At 44.4% G+C, this 14,781-nt stretch overlaps 2 protein-coding genes across 2 annotated transcripts in view; one reads left to right on the top strand and one right to left on the bottom strand.

Annotated features, from left to right (window-relative positions):
* The window catches only part of DNAH1 (dynein axonemal heavy chain 1), a 150,001-nt gene that overhangs the window by 96,628 nt on the left and 38,592 nt on the right, over positions 1–14,781 (top strand). Inside the window, exons 53-54 of the mRNA XM_084839702.1 lie at positions 532–642; positions 2,547–2,732. Of these exons, the coding sequence (XP_084695828.1) occupies positions 532–642; positions 2,547–2,732 (297 nt within the window). The remainder of the gene's footprint in view (positions 1–531; positions 643–2,546; positions 2,733–14,781) is intronic.
* On the bottom strand, positions 8,166–13,832 carry LOC146354754 (HAUS augmin-like complex subunit 3). The gene is made up of 4 exons (XM_084839704.1): positions 12,597–13,832; positions 10,648–11,090; positions 9,865–10,081; positions 8,166–8,387 (listed from the first exon to the last, which is right to left on the bottom strand). Exons 1-4 carry the CDS (start codon positions 13,830–13,832, stop codon positions 8,166–8,168), a joined length of 2,118 nt encoding a protein of 705 aa, XP_084695830.1.

Here is a 14,781-nt window from a genome sequence, read left to right as displayed (position 1 = left end):
ATTGCAGTTTTTGATACAGTATTATCCTGCATATAAAAAACCCCCAGAACTAATACAAGTTTCAGACACATAGTGCTAATATCAACAAAATGCTGCAGGTATAGGTACATTGACAAATCTCCATACCAAAACGTAACAGCATGTAATGATAACAAGGAAAAAACACACAAACATTTGACTGTGGAAACAGTCGATTCTAACTGATTTTTTTAAGGGGCAAGAGCCAGACCAAGTTAAGCATTTTTATATACTATTGATTTCAATGGGAGAGTTAAGCACATGCTTAAAAGCCTCCTAGTGAATTCAATGTGAATTTAAAGTGCTTAACTTTGGCAGAATTGTGTTCAAGTTTTATTATTACTCTGGACCGAGCCTCTGATAAACAACAGGTGCTCTCTCTCTAATGGAATGTGGAGCCACTTTAAAGATTTTCCCCCATTTGTACCGTTCCAAGTGTGGTGGTAACAAATTATTCTACTCTTCACTAAACATAGTGCATTTGAATATGTATCTTATTTTTTTTCCCTCTAGCTTTTGCGAACAGCAGAAGATGTAGCAAAAATGCAGGAAGAGCTAGAATTAGCACGCCCCCTGCTGGCAGAGGCTGCCAAAGACACACTGGTGACCATGGAACAAATACAGGTATGCAGCATGCCTTCAGAAACGAGTGCAAAAGAGGCAGTTGTAGCCAAGATAAGTAGTACAGGAACAGAACCTGATCATTGGAACGTGTGTGGCCATTTTATCTCATTAGCCTTAAGTTGGACGTTTCATCCCTACATTGCATTCACCCAGTATCAGCCCTTCAATTAACCGAGTGGGGCGGCACATTTGGAGTGTCATAAAGGACAGCAAACTCTTATTTATTGTAATTTTTACTGTAAGGGTGAGGATGCCATTTTGGATTTTCTCAGTCAGGTGCCAAAATGACTTGAGCTGGCATTGCTTCCACACCCAAACATTTTGCTCCACTATATGAGTTGCTTCCCAACTAGGAATTCATTTGCGTACAAACGTTAATAAGAGGGGTATTCTCTTAACTGAACAGACTTTGGTTTTACATGCACAATGAAGAGCTTAAACTTTACATTTACCATTTTACATTTTGGACTTGCAACAAAATGTTGCAGTCAATCTTCCCTCCTAAAAGGAGTCTTCTTATTCAGGGTTCCAACCCACCATTCCCTCAAAGAAGGGAATTCACTCCACACCCGGCATGGGGAACCCATACCCCACTAGACCAGGGGTCCCGAGTGCAGCACCAGCGGGCTCCATGGCACCCAGGGGCACCCCCAGTGGCACCCTGCAATGGCACTCCCTGTTCCCTTAAAAAAACATTTTTAATAAAAAATTGAAAAGCGTTAGGGTGCCAAGTTCTTCCTGTTCCTTGCTGCAGATCAGCTGTTTGGTGGGCAGGAAGAGAAAACAAGGTAAAGGGGTGGAGGGGAGAGAAATCACGAAGCTAGAGGCTGGGAGTGGAGAGAAACAGCAAGATAAAGGGGTGAGTGAGAGAGAAAGAGCAAGGCTAGGGGCTAGGAAGGGAGAGAAAGAAGAAGGCTAGAGATGGGGAAGGGGGAGAAGTAGTGAGGAAAGGGTTTGGGGGAGAGAAAGAGTGAGGCTAGAGGGAAGGAGTGGAGAGACAGAGAGAGCAAAAAGGGGAAAAAAGTCTGTGTGGATGGAAGGAGATTGGAAAGAACTGCTTCCTGATCTGCCCATTTTCCCCTCCTTTCCAGCCTCTAACCTTGCTATTTCTCTCCCACTCCACCACCATGGCAACCATTATGTGACTAGCCACATTCTTCATGGCAGCCATTTTGTGGTAGTGCCCACGGCAGTTTTTCTAATTCCTAAACATGCGCTCAGGTCCAAAAAGGTTGGGGACTTCTGCTCCGGATATTTTTGGACTCCAACTCTCTCAGCCCCAGACAACATGGTCAATGGTCAGGGGTGATGGGAGTTGGAGTCTAACAACATCTGGATGTGCACAGATTCCCCACCCCATTTGTACACAAATCCAGAATGTAATCCCTCAGATGTTACATCTAACCACCACCTCAGTTATTGTGTTTTACCTACAAAGTGTGGGGTGGGGAGAGACTGAAGCAGGACAAAGTTAACATGTATCAGTGTACACTGTATCATTTTGCTTGGTGTGCACTTGTTTACAATCAGGTTTACCCTCAGTATGATGGAAGGGTTTCCCCCTAAGCAGTAGCAGGGATGAGGGAGGGACCTATGCAAAGGTGTGACCGTTTACAACAACAAGAACAAAAAATACAAGAGCCTATGTAAGTTCATTTGGGATGAGCCTGATCTCGTCCGATCTCGGAAGCTAAGCAGGGTCAGCCCTGGATGGGAGACCGCCTAGGAATCAGGCTTCCCGCATTGAGCAGGGGTTGGACTCGATAGTCTCGTAGGCCCCTTCCAACCCTATGATTCTGTGAACTCTGTGAACCATAGAATGACAGTCGCATAAGGCAAAGATACTTTCAGCCAGATCTCCGGAAAGCACTCTTGTGATTCTAAACATCTTTGGGGTTCCGCAGGTGGACACAGCTGTAGCGGAAGAGACCAGAAACGCTGTGCAGGCAGAGGAAATGAAAGCCAAAGTGAAAGCTCAGACTGCCCAGGCTATTGCTGACGACGCCCAGAAGGACCTGGCAGAAGCCCTCCCTGCCCTGGACGCTGCCCTCGCAAGCTTAAGAAACCTCAACAAAAATGATGTTACTGAGGTAACAGAGCGGGGAGAAGATAGCTTTTGGCACAAGCTTGGTATGACCACCATTTTTCCTCTGTGGTTCTCTGCACTTTACAACACAGGGCTAACAGTGACACCCGCTAGACAACACAAACATTCCCATTTCCCAGCTGTCATGGAACGTGCTCCCCTTGAGACCCAAGTACAAGCATGCACGTGTTCCCATGCAACTCACATTCCCTTAAGGGACCTTTCAACGCTGGCAAATAGAGTGTCTATGGCTAAGAAGGCAATTCCCACCCAAGGGATCCACACTCAGACAAGACTGAAGGGGATAATGCCACTGTAGCACATTTATTGAGGATTACATGGATTCAAACGCACAAGAAGATTTTGGGGAAATTAGCTGAGCAAAGCATTTGTTAAACATTGCACCGATTGCAGGCACTTCAGCCTTCACCAAGGGTTGTGTTTTGATGGGGAAATTAGCTGCATTCTCGGTGAAGCTGGATTCCATGCCTAAAGGAGAAGCTGTGGACATGCATGAATTGCTTGTGTGGCTAGGGGAGGGGGAGGTTGGGGTGACAGAGCAAAGAGGAGGGGTTTAGGTAAATAGGAATTCCTAACACTCATGGGAGCAAAGAGGAGGTGAGCGTAGGGCTGGGGTGAGGGATGGAAGATCAGCAGGGTGGAAGGAGTGGACCGGAAAGGAAGATACTCTAAATGGAAGAGGAACTGCACTCTGGCTAGTCCAGAATTCACTCACTGTAGCTTGCAAGACCATGGGCAGGAGTCTACTCGAGGCTTGAGACCCACATACATTCCACATAACAAACCCACAGTACCTTCCACAAGACATAGTGATGGCCACCAATTTAGATGGCTTTAAAAGGGAATTGGACAAATACCTGGAGAAGGCTATCAATGGCTGCTAGTCCTGATGGCTAGATGCTACCTCCAGTATCAGAGGCAGTATGACTATGTACACCAGTTGCTGGGGAACAGGAGCAGGAGGGTGCTGTTGCACTCATGTCCTGCTGGTGGATTTCCTGTAGGCAGCTGTTTGGCCACTGTGTGAACAGAATGCTGGACTAGATGAACCTTGGTCTGATCCAGCACAGCTCTTCTTATGCTCTTATTTAACTAGCTGTCATTAGTTTGGACTGACTTTGTAGAGCCTTAAGATGGTCTTAGAGTGGACATACAGAGATTTGTCATGCTGTAGCTTCATATCTTTCCTATGCGTGTGAAAACATGCCACTAGTTATGCCTATACCCACATATGCATCAATACATGTTCCCCACTCCCAACAATACATAGCTCATCTGTATTGTCAGGTAAACATAAAAATAACCATGCTAGATCAAATCAAAGACCTATCTAATCTACCATTTTGTTTGCACAGTGCACCACTAACTACATGTCTATGGAAAGCTCACAGCAGGACATGAGCACAATAGCACCATCCTGCTCATGTGCCCCAGCAACTGGGACACAGTGCCATACTGCCTCTGATACTGGAGGTAATAGTCATCATAACTAGTAGCCATTTGTAGCCATATCCTCTATGAATTTGTCTAATGAATCAGTCTGTAATTTCCCAGATTGCCCCAGATCCCTTTTTAGAATTGGTGGTGCACTGACCACTCTCCAGGTACAGAAACTGATATTAGGGGCAGGTTACGTATTTTTTTCTTAGAAGATCAGCAATTTCACAGTTGAGTTCTTTAAGAACTCTTGAACGGATACCATCTGGACTCAGTGATCTGTTTGTTTTCAATTTGTCAATAAGGTCTAGAACTTCATCTCTTGTTACCACTGTTAGCCTCAGTTCCTGGAACGCCCTTCCTGAAAATATCAGTTCAGGCACAGATACCTTCCCTACATCTTCTGCAGTGAAGACAGAGGAAAAGAATTTATTCAGCTTCTCTGCAATCTCCTTAGCCTTCTTTTGTATTCCTTTAACTCTGTTGTCCAGTGGTCCAGTGACCTTCCTACCTGGTTTCCTGTTTCTAATGTATTTAAAGACATTTGTTGTTGGTCTTGATATTATTAGCGATATGTTCCTCAAAATTCGTTATTTGCATCCATTATTGTCTGCTTGGATTTCCTTTGAGCAAGTTTGTGTTCCTTTTTGTTCTCCTTGTTTGGGCAAGACTCCATTTTCTCAAGGAAGCCTTCTTTCCTCTAATAACTTCCTTGGCACTGCTTGTTAACCATGCCGGTGATCTCTTGTACTTTGTTACCATTCTTGACCTGAGGTGTATATTCTAGCTGAGCTTCTCTTATTGTGGCTTTAAGTAATCCCCAAGCATTCTGGAGAGATTTGGCATTCTAGACTTCCCCTTTCAACTTCCTTTTCACCAATTCCCTCATTTTAGAGAAGTTTCCTCTCTTGAAGTCAAATGTGACTGTGTTGGACTATGAAGGCAATTTTCCACATAAATATAAATTATATTTTAGAGCACTGTGGTCACTATTTTCAGTTGGTTCAACCACACTCACATCTTGCACCAGGTCCTGGTGTTAGGATTATGTCCAGGGTCACTTTCCGATTCTGTGACTAACTGTTCTAGGACACTTTTGTTTAAGTTATTGAAACATTTTACTTCTTTGTGACAAACATGCATTTATCCAGTCAATGAGAGGGTAACTGCGGTCACCCATTACTACAACACTTCCTCCTTTGAATGCCTCCCTAATTTCATTCTGTCTCACAATCACCCTGAGCATTTTGGTCAGGAGGAGGATAGCATGGCCCCCTGTATTGGCCCCAGGAGAGTAGCCAAGTCATTTATAGTGTCAGAGAGGCCTAGAGATCCGTAAGTTCATTACTGGTGCAGTTCCCTTGCCAGTAAGCCTCTGAGCATGTGCAGATGATTCAGAGGGCCGATAACAGCCTTCTCAGCGCATCCCTTACTAATGAGTAGAAAGCCTTATCGGGCTGGGCCTGAGAAGTGAAGCTGTGTGTTTATGCTGAGCGGCAGGCGGCTGTGCTGAGAACCAAACACTCCTAGGCTGTGCTGGGAACGGACGCGAGGGGCGCTTGCGAGTGTCGTGCTGCCTCATTGCTGACATGTATGGTATAAAACCCATTGGACCCAATGGCTCGTGGTTCAGAGAAGCTGTCTGATCTAACCATTGGGCACGCCTGTGTGCTGTAAGTCACCCAATAAAGTCTCCTTGTAAGTCTGATTTATCACTATCTTGGCACCTCTAACCTCAGAGTTCAACGCCCACAGCCAGGGCAACACACCCCCCTAGTAAATTAATTTGGGGGCCTGATATTAACACCCACAACAGTACTGTGGAGGGTTCTGCCCCTTTTAAGGTTTCTAATTTGACCCTATGCCCTCTCCAGCATACAGAGCACTAGTGTGCAACATGCACACACGTCTTTCCTTGATCTTCCAACAGAATTTTAATCCAGAGATTATATCCCACTAGCTTCTCCATTCCACCATGTTTCCATTATGTCCACTAAGTTTATGTTCTCCTTTAAAGACAAGTACTCCAGCTCTCCCAACTTGGCTTGGCAGCATCTAGCATCAGCATAGAAACACCTATCGATGGTATCCCTCTCCAGATGTCTCTGACATGTGCATTTCCCCCTTTGGCCTCTGACTTGCTGCCATTTTTTAGTTTATGTTTGTGGCCTATTTCAATCCCATCCCCATTTGGACAATTGGAAACATTTTCACCTTCCTTGCCCAAGGGATGATTCAGCCTGAACCAGAAGGTGCCGGCAACATGCCCCCAAAAACCATATATGGGAGGTGGGTTTAGCTTTATACACATAGTGAAAAATGCAGCTATAGTGCAAGAAGTGCATGAGAAGAGAGACCATCCTTCACAATGTACTGTCACGATTGATTCTGAGCGTATGGAGATAGTTAGCAGTTCAGACTCAGAAGGGGAACAGCCAGAACTGGGGAGGCATCTTCCCAAGCGAGTTCAGATATGGATAAGCATGCTTCTCAGGATACTAACACACAAATGGCTGGGTCTGAAGCCCCCCACACTTTCTCTCCTCTGGGTGAGAACCCAGGAGGAGGAGAGTGCGGGGTGTGACCTGAGGGATGCTAGACTGTGGTGCAGAGTGAAGAGGGAAAAGTTAGAGGCGGAGCTCAGATGTTGGACCCGGTTGGCTATGCATGAGGGTCGACATAGGGGAGAATCACTGGAAGGGAGGGGCATCCCTCCCTAAGTTATTCTAGCCAGCAAGTTCTTGTTTCAAGCTGCTGGCAACATCGTAGCTCCCATTCACATCCCCTGTAGCCATTCATAAATGTAGGAAGCAGCTGTATTCCTTTGTAGCCTGAGAGTCTTCGAGGACTTGCATCTGTAACGAACCTGCGTGATAGTGAATTAAAGGCATGAGACTGAAGGCTCTCTCCTTGTGCGTGTGCATGAGGAAGGAGGGGTCCAGGGTAACTTGACATGTACTAGTTTAGCTCAGCCTCTAGCCCATTACTTCAGAATTCTGAAGGCTTGCATGTAAACCTTTCATGGATCACAGTTAGCTGTTCTTTAAAACCTCTGTCCTTTCTAAAAAGATTGTCCTATGATAAAAGTTACTATAACCAAAACTTCCACAGCCTCAGCTGCCGTATCTGAGTTGAAAGACAAGGGAGAAGTTGTTAGAGTAACTGTACTTTCTTAGGAGTGAGAAAATGTAACAGCATGGTTGTAGGCGTGTTAGTATATACCCTTTGCCTAAACAGCTGAAGATTAAAGTGAGCATACATTTTATTATTAGATTTCACTAAGTCATTTTCATCATGAACAATCAGTGTGCCTGACATTGTTAGACAATGTGTTTTAGAGCACCGAATTTAAAATATGACATAAGGGGGAAAAGAATAGAATTGGATCTCCTTGACTGCCAACAGAACATACTAGGCTTTGTACCTATGCTCCCCTTTCATCAGAGCTTTTGGAGTAATAAGGATAGTTGAAATGGAAAAATAAGTAGGCAGGAAAGATACAGAAGAGCTAAGTAACATCCCTTCTTATAAATATGAACTGTAGCTTTTAGTCCATCCATCCATCCAGCACTGCATCCACCATGTGGGCCAAACACAGAGGAAAATACAGATTGTGGTTTAACAGTGTTTTACCCAGTCATTGTAGAAAAGGAACTCAATACGTAGAACCCTTTGCAACAATATTTCTTATGTAAGTGCTTTATGGTAACTGATGACATCTGCCAAACCAACTGTTGGTGCTGTAACTTTTAATACATCATAGAGGAACCCCCATAGATGCTTAGGGCCTAGGAGAATTCAGTCTGTTCTAGAGAGAAGACATGACGTTAGATGAAAGCTTACACTGCTAACAGAATGCTCCTCAAGGAGGCTTCCCATTCAGTCCAGAGGAAGATAACATGGGAGTGCCTTGGAGCAAGCCCTCAGACCCATTTTCTACTTAATTCCTCCTACTCTTCTCTGATGATGATGACTATACCTACATATATGAAGATGCCAGTGTCTGCTTCTCAACATCTTGTACCAGCTCCTTCAGGTGGTCTGGGTTGCTGAAGAAATGCATGTAGAGGTTGCGCTCAGTCTGCCGGAAGTGGCTCTGCAGGGATTTATGTTTGGCCTTCAAGTCGCTCAAGGTGTCCATTAGCATTTGGTAGAGTTTGGCTTGTGTGGCACCAAGCTGCTCCAGAGGTTCTGACACTTCCTATGAGGAATAGTGGTCAAAACAAATCATGTTAAGAGCAGGAAAAGAAACTGAAGTACACCTCTGATGTATTCTTTGGAAAACTCACAGGCAGGGAGGGAAGTTCACTACTCAGCAGATTATCAGAAGTTCCAAGGACACAAAGCTTAATGATGTAATTAAACCACCGATTCTTATGTGGCGTGATTGCCGGTCTGCACTTCTGCTTTTTAACAGTACATACATAGAGGCAAAATAGTGGTAGAACACTGAAACATAAGAGCAGTGTTGGATGAGACCAAAGGTCTATCTAGTCCAGCTTTCTCTTCACATAGTGGCCAACCAGATGCCCATGGGAAGCCCACAAGCAGAACATGAGTGCAATAGCACCTTCCCCCTCGTGTTCCCCAGCAGCTGGCCTGCAGAAGCCTAATGGCCCTGAAACTGGAGGTAATATATAGCCATCATGACTAGTAGCCATTGATAGCCTTCTTCTCCATGAATTGGTCTAGTCTCCTTTTAAAGCCATCCTAGGATGGTGGCCATTCACTATCATTTACAGTGGTAGTGAATTCCATAGTTCAATAATGTGCTTTGTGGAGTACTTCCTTTTATCTGTCTCTACACTTCTCCACATCATGCATATTTTTTGTATACCTCTGTCATGTCTCCCTTTATTTGCCTTTTTTTCTAACTAAGTAGCCCCAGACATTGTAATCTTTCTTCATAGGCAAGTTACTCCAGCTTCTTTATCATTTTGGTTGCCCTTTTCTGTACCTTTCCCAAATCTACAATATCCTTTTTGAGGTGTGGTGACCAGAACTGTACACACATTTGCAAGTGTGATCACACCATAGATTTATATAAAGGCATTATGATATTGGCAGTTTTGCTTTCAGATTTTTTTTCTAATTATGCCCAACATGGAATTTGCCTTTTTCACAGCAGCCACACACTGGATCAAAATGTTAATTGAGCTATGCACCACAACCCTAAGATCTCTTTTGATCAGCCACTGTCAGCTCAGATTCATCAGCATATACATCAAGTTAGAATTTTTTGCCCCATTGTGCATGGCTTTACACTTGCTTACATTGAACCACATTTGCCATTTTGATCCCATTCTCCCAGTTTGGAGAGTTCCTTCACAATCCCTTTTTGTTTTAACCACCCTATAATTTGGTGTCATCAGCAAACTTGGCCACCTCACTGCTCACCCTAACTCCAGATCATTTACAGACAAGTTTAAAAGCACTGATCCCAATACCGTTCCTTGGGGGAACCCACTGTTTATATCGCTCCATTGTGAGAACTGATCACTTATTCCTCCTCTTTGCTTTCTGTTCTTTAACTAGTTCCTAATCCATAAGATGACCTCTTCTCTTATCCCATAAGTGCTAAGTTTGCTTAGAAGTCTTTGGTGAGGGACTTTGTCAAAAGCCTTTTGGAAACCTAAGTAAACAAGATTAACAGATGATGGACTAAGACCTTTCCTTACCTGAGCATGAAGCATTAACTGGTTGGAGTCACTATACATCATGTAGTGCAGTACCTTGTTTTCAGACTCCAGTGTAGGAAGCTGAGAGAATGGTGTAGCTAACTGCACTTGGAGCATCCTGAGTTCCTGGCACAACCGGGAGCACCGGCCTGCCAAGGTCTCATAGGAACGGAAGAGTTGCTTCTCTTGACTATGCTTGTCCAGCATCTCCCACAGCCTGAAGGAGAGGCAAACACATCCAGCAATTAAAAGATTTGGAAATGGCAGCCATGAGAGTTTCTGTCCTTGAAACACTGAGCAAGAGAGACTAGGAAGATAATCATAGTTTTTAAACATTTCTGTAAGTGATGGGTGGAGTGGCTGAAGAACTGCACTTGGCTGCAATCACAGTTCTTCTGGCCTTGTCATAGTGAGAGCGTTTAGACTCTTTGAGTCTGAAATAGGGCTTCCAGTTATAAATACAAGATAGACCTCAGCTATGAATAGTTGGAGCTATTGATGTGGCTATCTCCAAATATTTAAATTCACAGCCTAAGGCTCTCTTCACCCCCTAGGTTCAATTCTGCTGTATGAAGGAGAAGGGAGGGTAGGTATTAGTGAGTTCTCTTCTCTAGGATATTCTTTATTTGGTATTTTTTAGTCACCTATCAGCTAGACAGCCCTATTTCTAGATAGTCTCAGTTCTACTCTAAGCCAAGAAAGTGTTCCCTTGTTTCTAATTACTGTTAGACGCCTACAACAATTCAACACCCCCCCCACTACCATCATCCCCCCAGTCATTACCGTAAAGTGGTGAGATCACTGGGGTCTATCAGAGTTCGTGGGCATTGCTTAATGGAGTATCTTGAATCCTCAAAGCACAACTGCCATTCTTGTAACTGAGACTGTGATGCATTCAGGAGAGACACCATGTCCTCCAGCTTGGTCCCCATCCATTGCAGATCCTTCTTCTCCAGCATCAGCAAGAGACTCAGCAGCTCCAAATGGCTGAGCTGGCCCAACATTTGGCCAGCAGCTTCGTCTTGCATCATTTCAAGATTCCTAAGTCTGATGACTTCCAACTCAAGTTCCCCACTTAATATAGGCAAGCGAAGGAGGCGGGCGCTGCCCTGAAGCAGCGGCACAAGCTGTTGAGTCTTTGCCTGGTCTACCTCACTTTGGAGGATGCTCAGCTGCTCCTGGCAAGAAGCTATGCGAAGGCACAATTCATCCTTCCCGTCTTCCACCTGTAGGAGAAGAGGACATTCCATTCCATGCCCCCCTGCAGTTATTGGAGGACTTTCTGAAATATATAGGGAAAGACACTGTCTTTGTTTTAATACCAGTTTAGTTGACAAGTACAAAAGTGTATTCTCTTACCCCACCCCACCCCCAGGTTGTACAAACCTGTAAGAATATGGCTTGAACAGGGGGCAGGGTAATCTAACAGAAATACTAGTGGGAGTGACAGCAAGACAGTCTCCATACATCTCAACTTCTGAACCCTAAAACAAGCAAAGTAACTGACAGAATCAGGTACAATACAGAGAACAGGGAGGAATACAAGTGATTAAGATTAAGGGTCCAGAGGGCCTGTTTAGTTCTGGTTTCCTAAAACTTATATTCAGTGATTTTATAAGCACTATAAACATTGTTCATCCCCAGAAGCCCCGTATCAAAACTTAAGATCCCAGGACAATGTCATACTAAACATTGTGCTTTGCTCAGTAACCAAGAAACCACAAAGTGGGAGGTAAAAATGTACATCAAACGTGAGCATAAACATTCTTTTTAGGAGAATCAGCAGCATAACTAATGCATGATACACAGCTTACATAGGTCACCGTTCAAATATAAGCACCGCAAAGGGTTTTGTTTTTGTTGTCCCCATTCTGTTAAACTACGATGAGAGCATGTTATACGTAACAACCACAAAAGTACATATTCCAGACTCAAGTGGAAAAACTGCATGTTGCTTTTCTTCTCTCTTCTCCCCTCCCACCTGGCCTTCCTAACATTTTTCCTCCTCTCTTGTTCCCGGTAAGAGATTACTCTCACTCTCTGAAAGAGTGAGTGTATGCACGTGTATGTTTTCCAGAGGGTAGCCATGTTAGTCTCTTGCAGCAAAAATAGCAAAGTCTTGTGGCACCTCAAAGATGATCAAATTAAAATTGAAGACTAACCAATTTATTCTGGCATGACTGTTTTGTCTTTACAGTGCTACAAGACTCTTTGTTGTACATATATAGAGAGAATACAGACAGGCACAGTCAGAGAGAAACTGTCTAGTTCCTTTCTACCACTGCCAGGGCTGCCCATTTTCCCTCTGCAAAGCCTGTCACTTTTCATCCCAGCTTTTCTAGGCTGAGCCTTCATGGATCTCCTCTACTGTCAGCCTTCATGTACAAGGACAGCGTGGGCTACAGTGACTGGCTGTTGTGGAAGGGCTATAAGGGAGGACAGAATGAAGCCGCAGCTTGTGGAGCCAAGTAGGGGCTTCTGTGACAAGAAATGTTGCTACTGAGTTTTATAGTATTCAGTGCAGGTAAGAAAAGGCTGGTAACTCTGGTTCTCCCTTCAGACCAGTTGCTAAGGAAAACAGCTGAATGACCGACCGTCTGTTTTCTGTCCACTGAAACATCATTCTAGCTCTTTATTATTCCTACAGCAACAATTACAAAATGCATTTCTGCCTTAGGGAGACCTTTGCTCCACAAGAGTTTTCCACTGTTTGCTGAAGGCTTGTGACCTACCTTGTTCTCCTTAACGGCCTTCAAGGCCTTACCTGCCCAATGCAAGGTAGATGAAATTCCCTTAATTTTTGCAGAGCGCATGACTACTGCTATCTGGCTCCACATGTAAGCTAACTCCATGCGCCCCAGTTCTTCCTGATAGCTGCCGATGTTGTAATTTTTAGGATGCTCCATTTGGTCAGCTTCTGCCTGTTTCTTCAGCCTCCTTTGACAACCATCTTGAGCAGCCAGTCCCTCACTTTTGAAATTCTCTGTTCTTAGTTGGTCCATTTCTCCTGTCAGGGCTTTCTGAGTAAACCCTGGTTCATTCTGGCTGCCCAGCTTGCCCTCATAGACAACATGGCTCTGCAGCTGTCCCATGGTTATTTTGTGATCTTTGGAACCTTTGTCACCGACTATCCCTGTGTTTTCAAACAGCACTTTGTGAGGTAGCCTTGTTATGGTCTCTGTATTCAGCTCTTCCCAAGAGCCTTCCTGCTTCCTTTTTGCCAGAACTGCTTTATCAGCCTCCATACCAATGGTAATACCTGGCATCACTTTTGGGAAGAATCCCAGAAAAGCCTTTGTGACTTTGTCTTCAGACTCCAGGCAACGTCCCAGGTCTGTTGTGGCCATTGATGCTCTCAGTTGCTTATTTCTAGGGTCCCGATGCCACTGCACCAGCTTCTTTGCTATCTTAAAGGCCTGGCTGAGAACATCATTGTTTTGAAAGTTCTCTAGCTCCAACTTTAGCTGTGCCTTCTTCAGCTCCCTACTTGCTTTCTCTTTCTTCTCTGTGGCATAGCAGAGCTCCTGCTTCAAGCCGGCTGCACGAATTTGAAGCTTGTTGTGCCGCTTTATCCGAGAGGCACATTGGCTCTTCAGTAGTTGCATCTCCTGTTCAAGTGTCTCAAGGGGGAGGGCTTCATTCTCCTGTGGAGCACCCTTTAGCTGAGAGGATTGGTGACACGTCTTCAGCACTTCCTCCAGTGCGTCACCCTCCAGAATAGGCTTCTCAGAAATTACCAGTTTCTCGTAGGTCTCTAGTTCTGTGGGGTTCAATACATTCTCCTCCCCCACTGTGTTGCAGAACCACTCAAGAAATTGTTCTGCCTGAGGACAGTCAAAAAGCCAGTCAAAGTCCTTCTCATGCAGACCACCTGCCTTGGGGTAAACAGCTTTCAGAACCTCCACAAACTCAGTTCCTCTATCAACTATATCCAGTAGAAAAGCTCTGGAGCGTCTCCGGGTGAACATGTTTTGGCTGCTCTTCTAACCCTGAGCGAAGTAGAAAAAAATTGTTTATTATAACACAGGAGTGTGTGCATTCTGGCTATCTACTAGGGTGTTGTTGCCATAAATCTTGGAATCTAGAGTAGAGCTGAGTAGGATTTCCAGTGGCCAGGGCAGGGTTCAGGGCTCTGCACAGACCTTGTTCTATCCCATAGAAGCTATTCCCTGGCCTACATCACATTCCCTTGTCTTCAGCCCTCATACTTTCCCTTTCTTCCATTCCCCCACTCCTTGCCCAAATTCATAAAAAACACCATGTATTCCCTTCGAAGGCAGGATATATGGTGCGGAGTGTGCAAAGATGGTTTCTCTGCAAAGTTTATTGCGATCACAACTTCAGATATTTTGGTACAGAACACACATAACCCCAGTCATTTATAACACTTCCATGTATATGCCTCCAATGCATCCAAATACTTGTTTTATAACCAATATAAGGCAATTTCTTCACCTGCAATGGCTACCTTAAAACAATCCTATGAGCCAAATGACTCAGTTTGCGTTTGTATTTATATTAACAAGCCACAGTGGCTGGTAGCAAAAAACACTGGCAGGTCTGTTACAGTCTTCATTCTTTAGACACGCAATTTATCATCCCACTTTGAAACTTACCGTTGCTACCATGAGGATTATTTTCTCTCTTTTAAAATACAACCCACAATTCTCAGAAACTTCAAATGAAATTGCAAACCACCACCCTCGCATAAGACAGAAAGGACATAAGAGGACCACATGTTTCTTGTGTACAGGATACACCTCTAGTAAGGTAGCTGGTTGATAAGAGCAAACCTCCAGCCTGGTCTACAGCATTGTTGTGCCTGATCTGCAGAAATCAGCAGGGGGAACTTTTCCCAGCATAGAGAGAAGCCTTATCACCTGCTTATTTTCTCAATATCAAGCAGTCATCTTAAAG

This window comes from Heloderma suspectum, chromosome 2, assembly GCF_057233095.1.
Source record: "Heloderma suspectum isolate Gila_16-S chromosome 2, 16-S_ref, whole genome shotgun sequence".
NCBI classification, from domain to species: domain Eukaryota; kingdom Metazoa; phylum Chordata; class Lepidosauria; order Squamata; family Helodermatidae; genus Heloderma; species Heloderma suspectum.
Note: the sequence above shows the minus strand (reverse complement) of the source record. Positions and strands in the feature narration are given on the sequence as shown.

Coding starts and splice junctions, on each gene's coding strand:
- LOC146354754 (XM_084839704.1), bottom strand. CDS start 13,832: ATGTTCACCCGGAGACGCTCCAGAGCTTTTCTACTGGATATAGTTGAT. Junction 10,082..10,647: donor AGTGATCTCACCACTTTACG/GTAATGACTGGG, acceptor CCTCTCCTTCAG/GCTGTGGGAGATGCTGGACA. Junction 8,388..9,864: donor AGTTAATGCTTCATGCTCAG/GTAAGGAAAGGT, acceptor TATTCCTCATAG/GAAGTGTCAGAACCTCTGGA.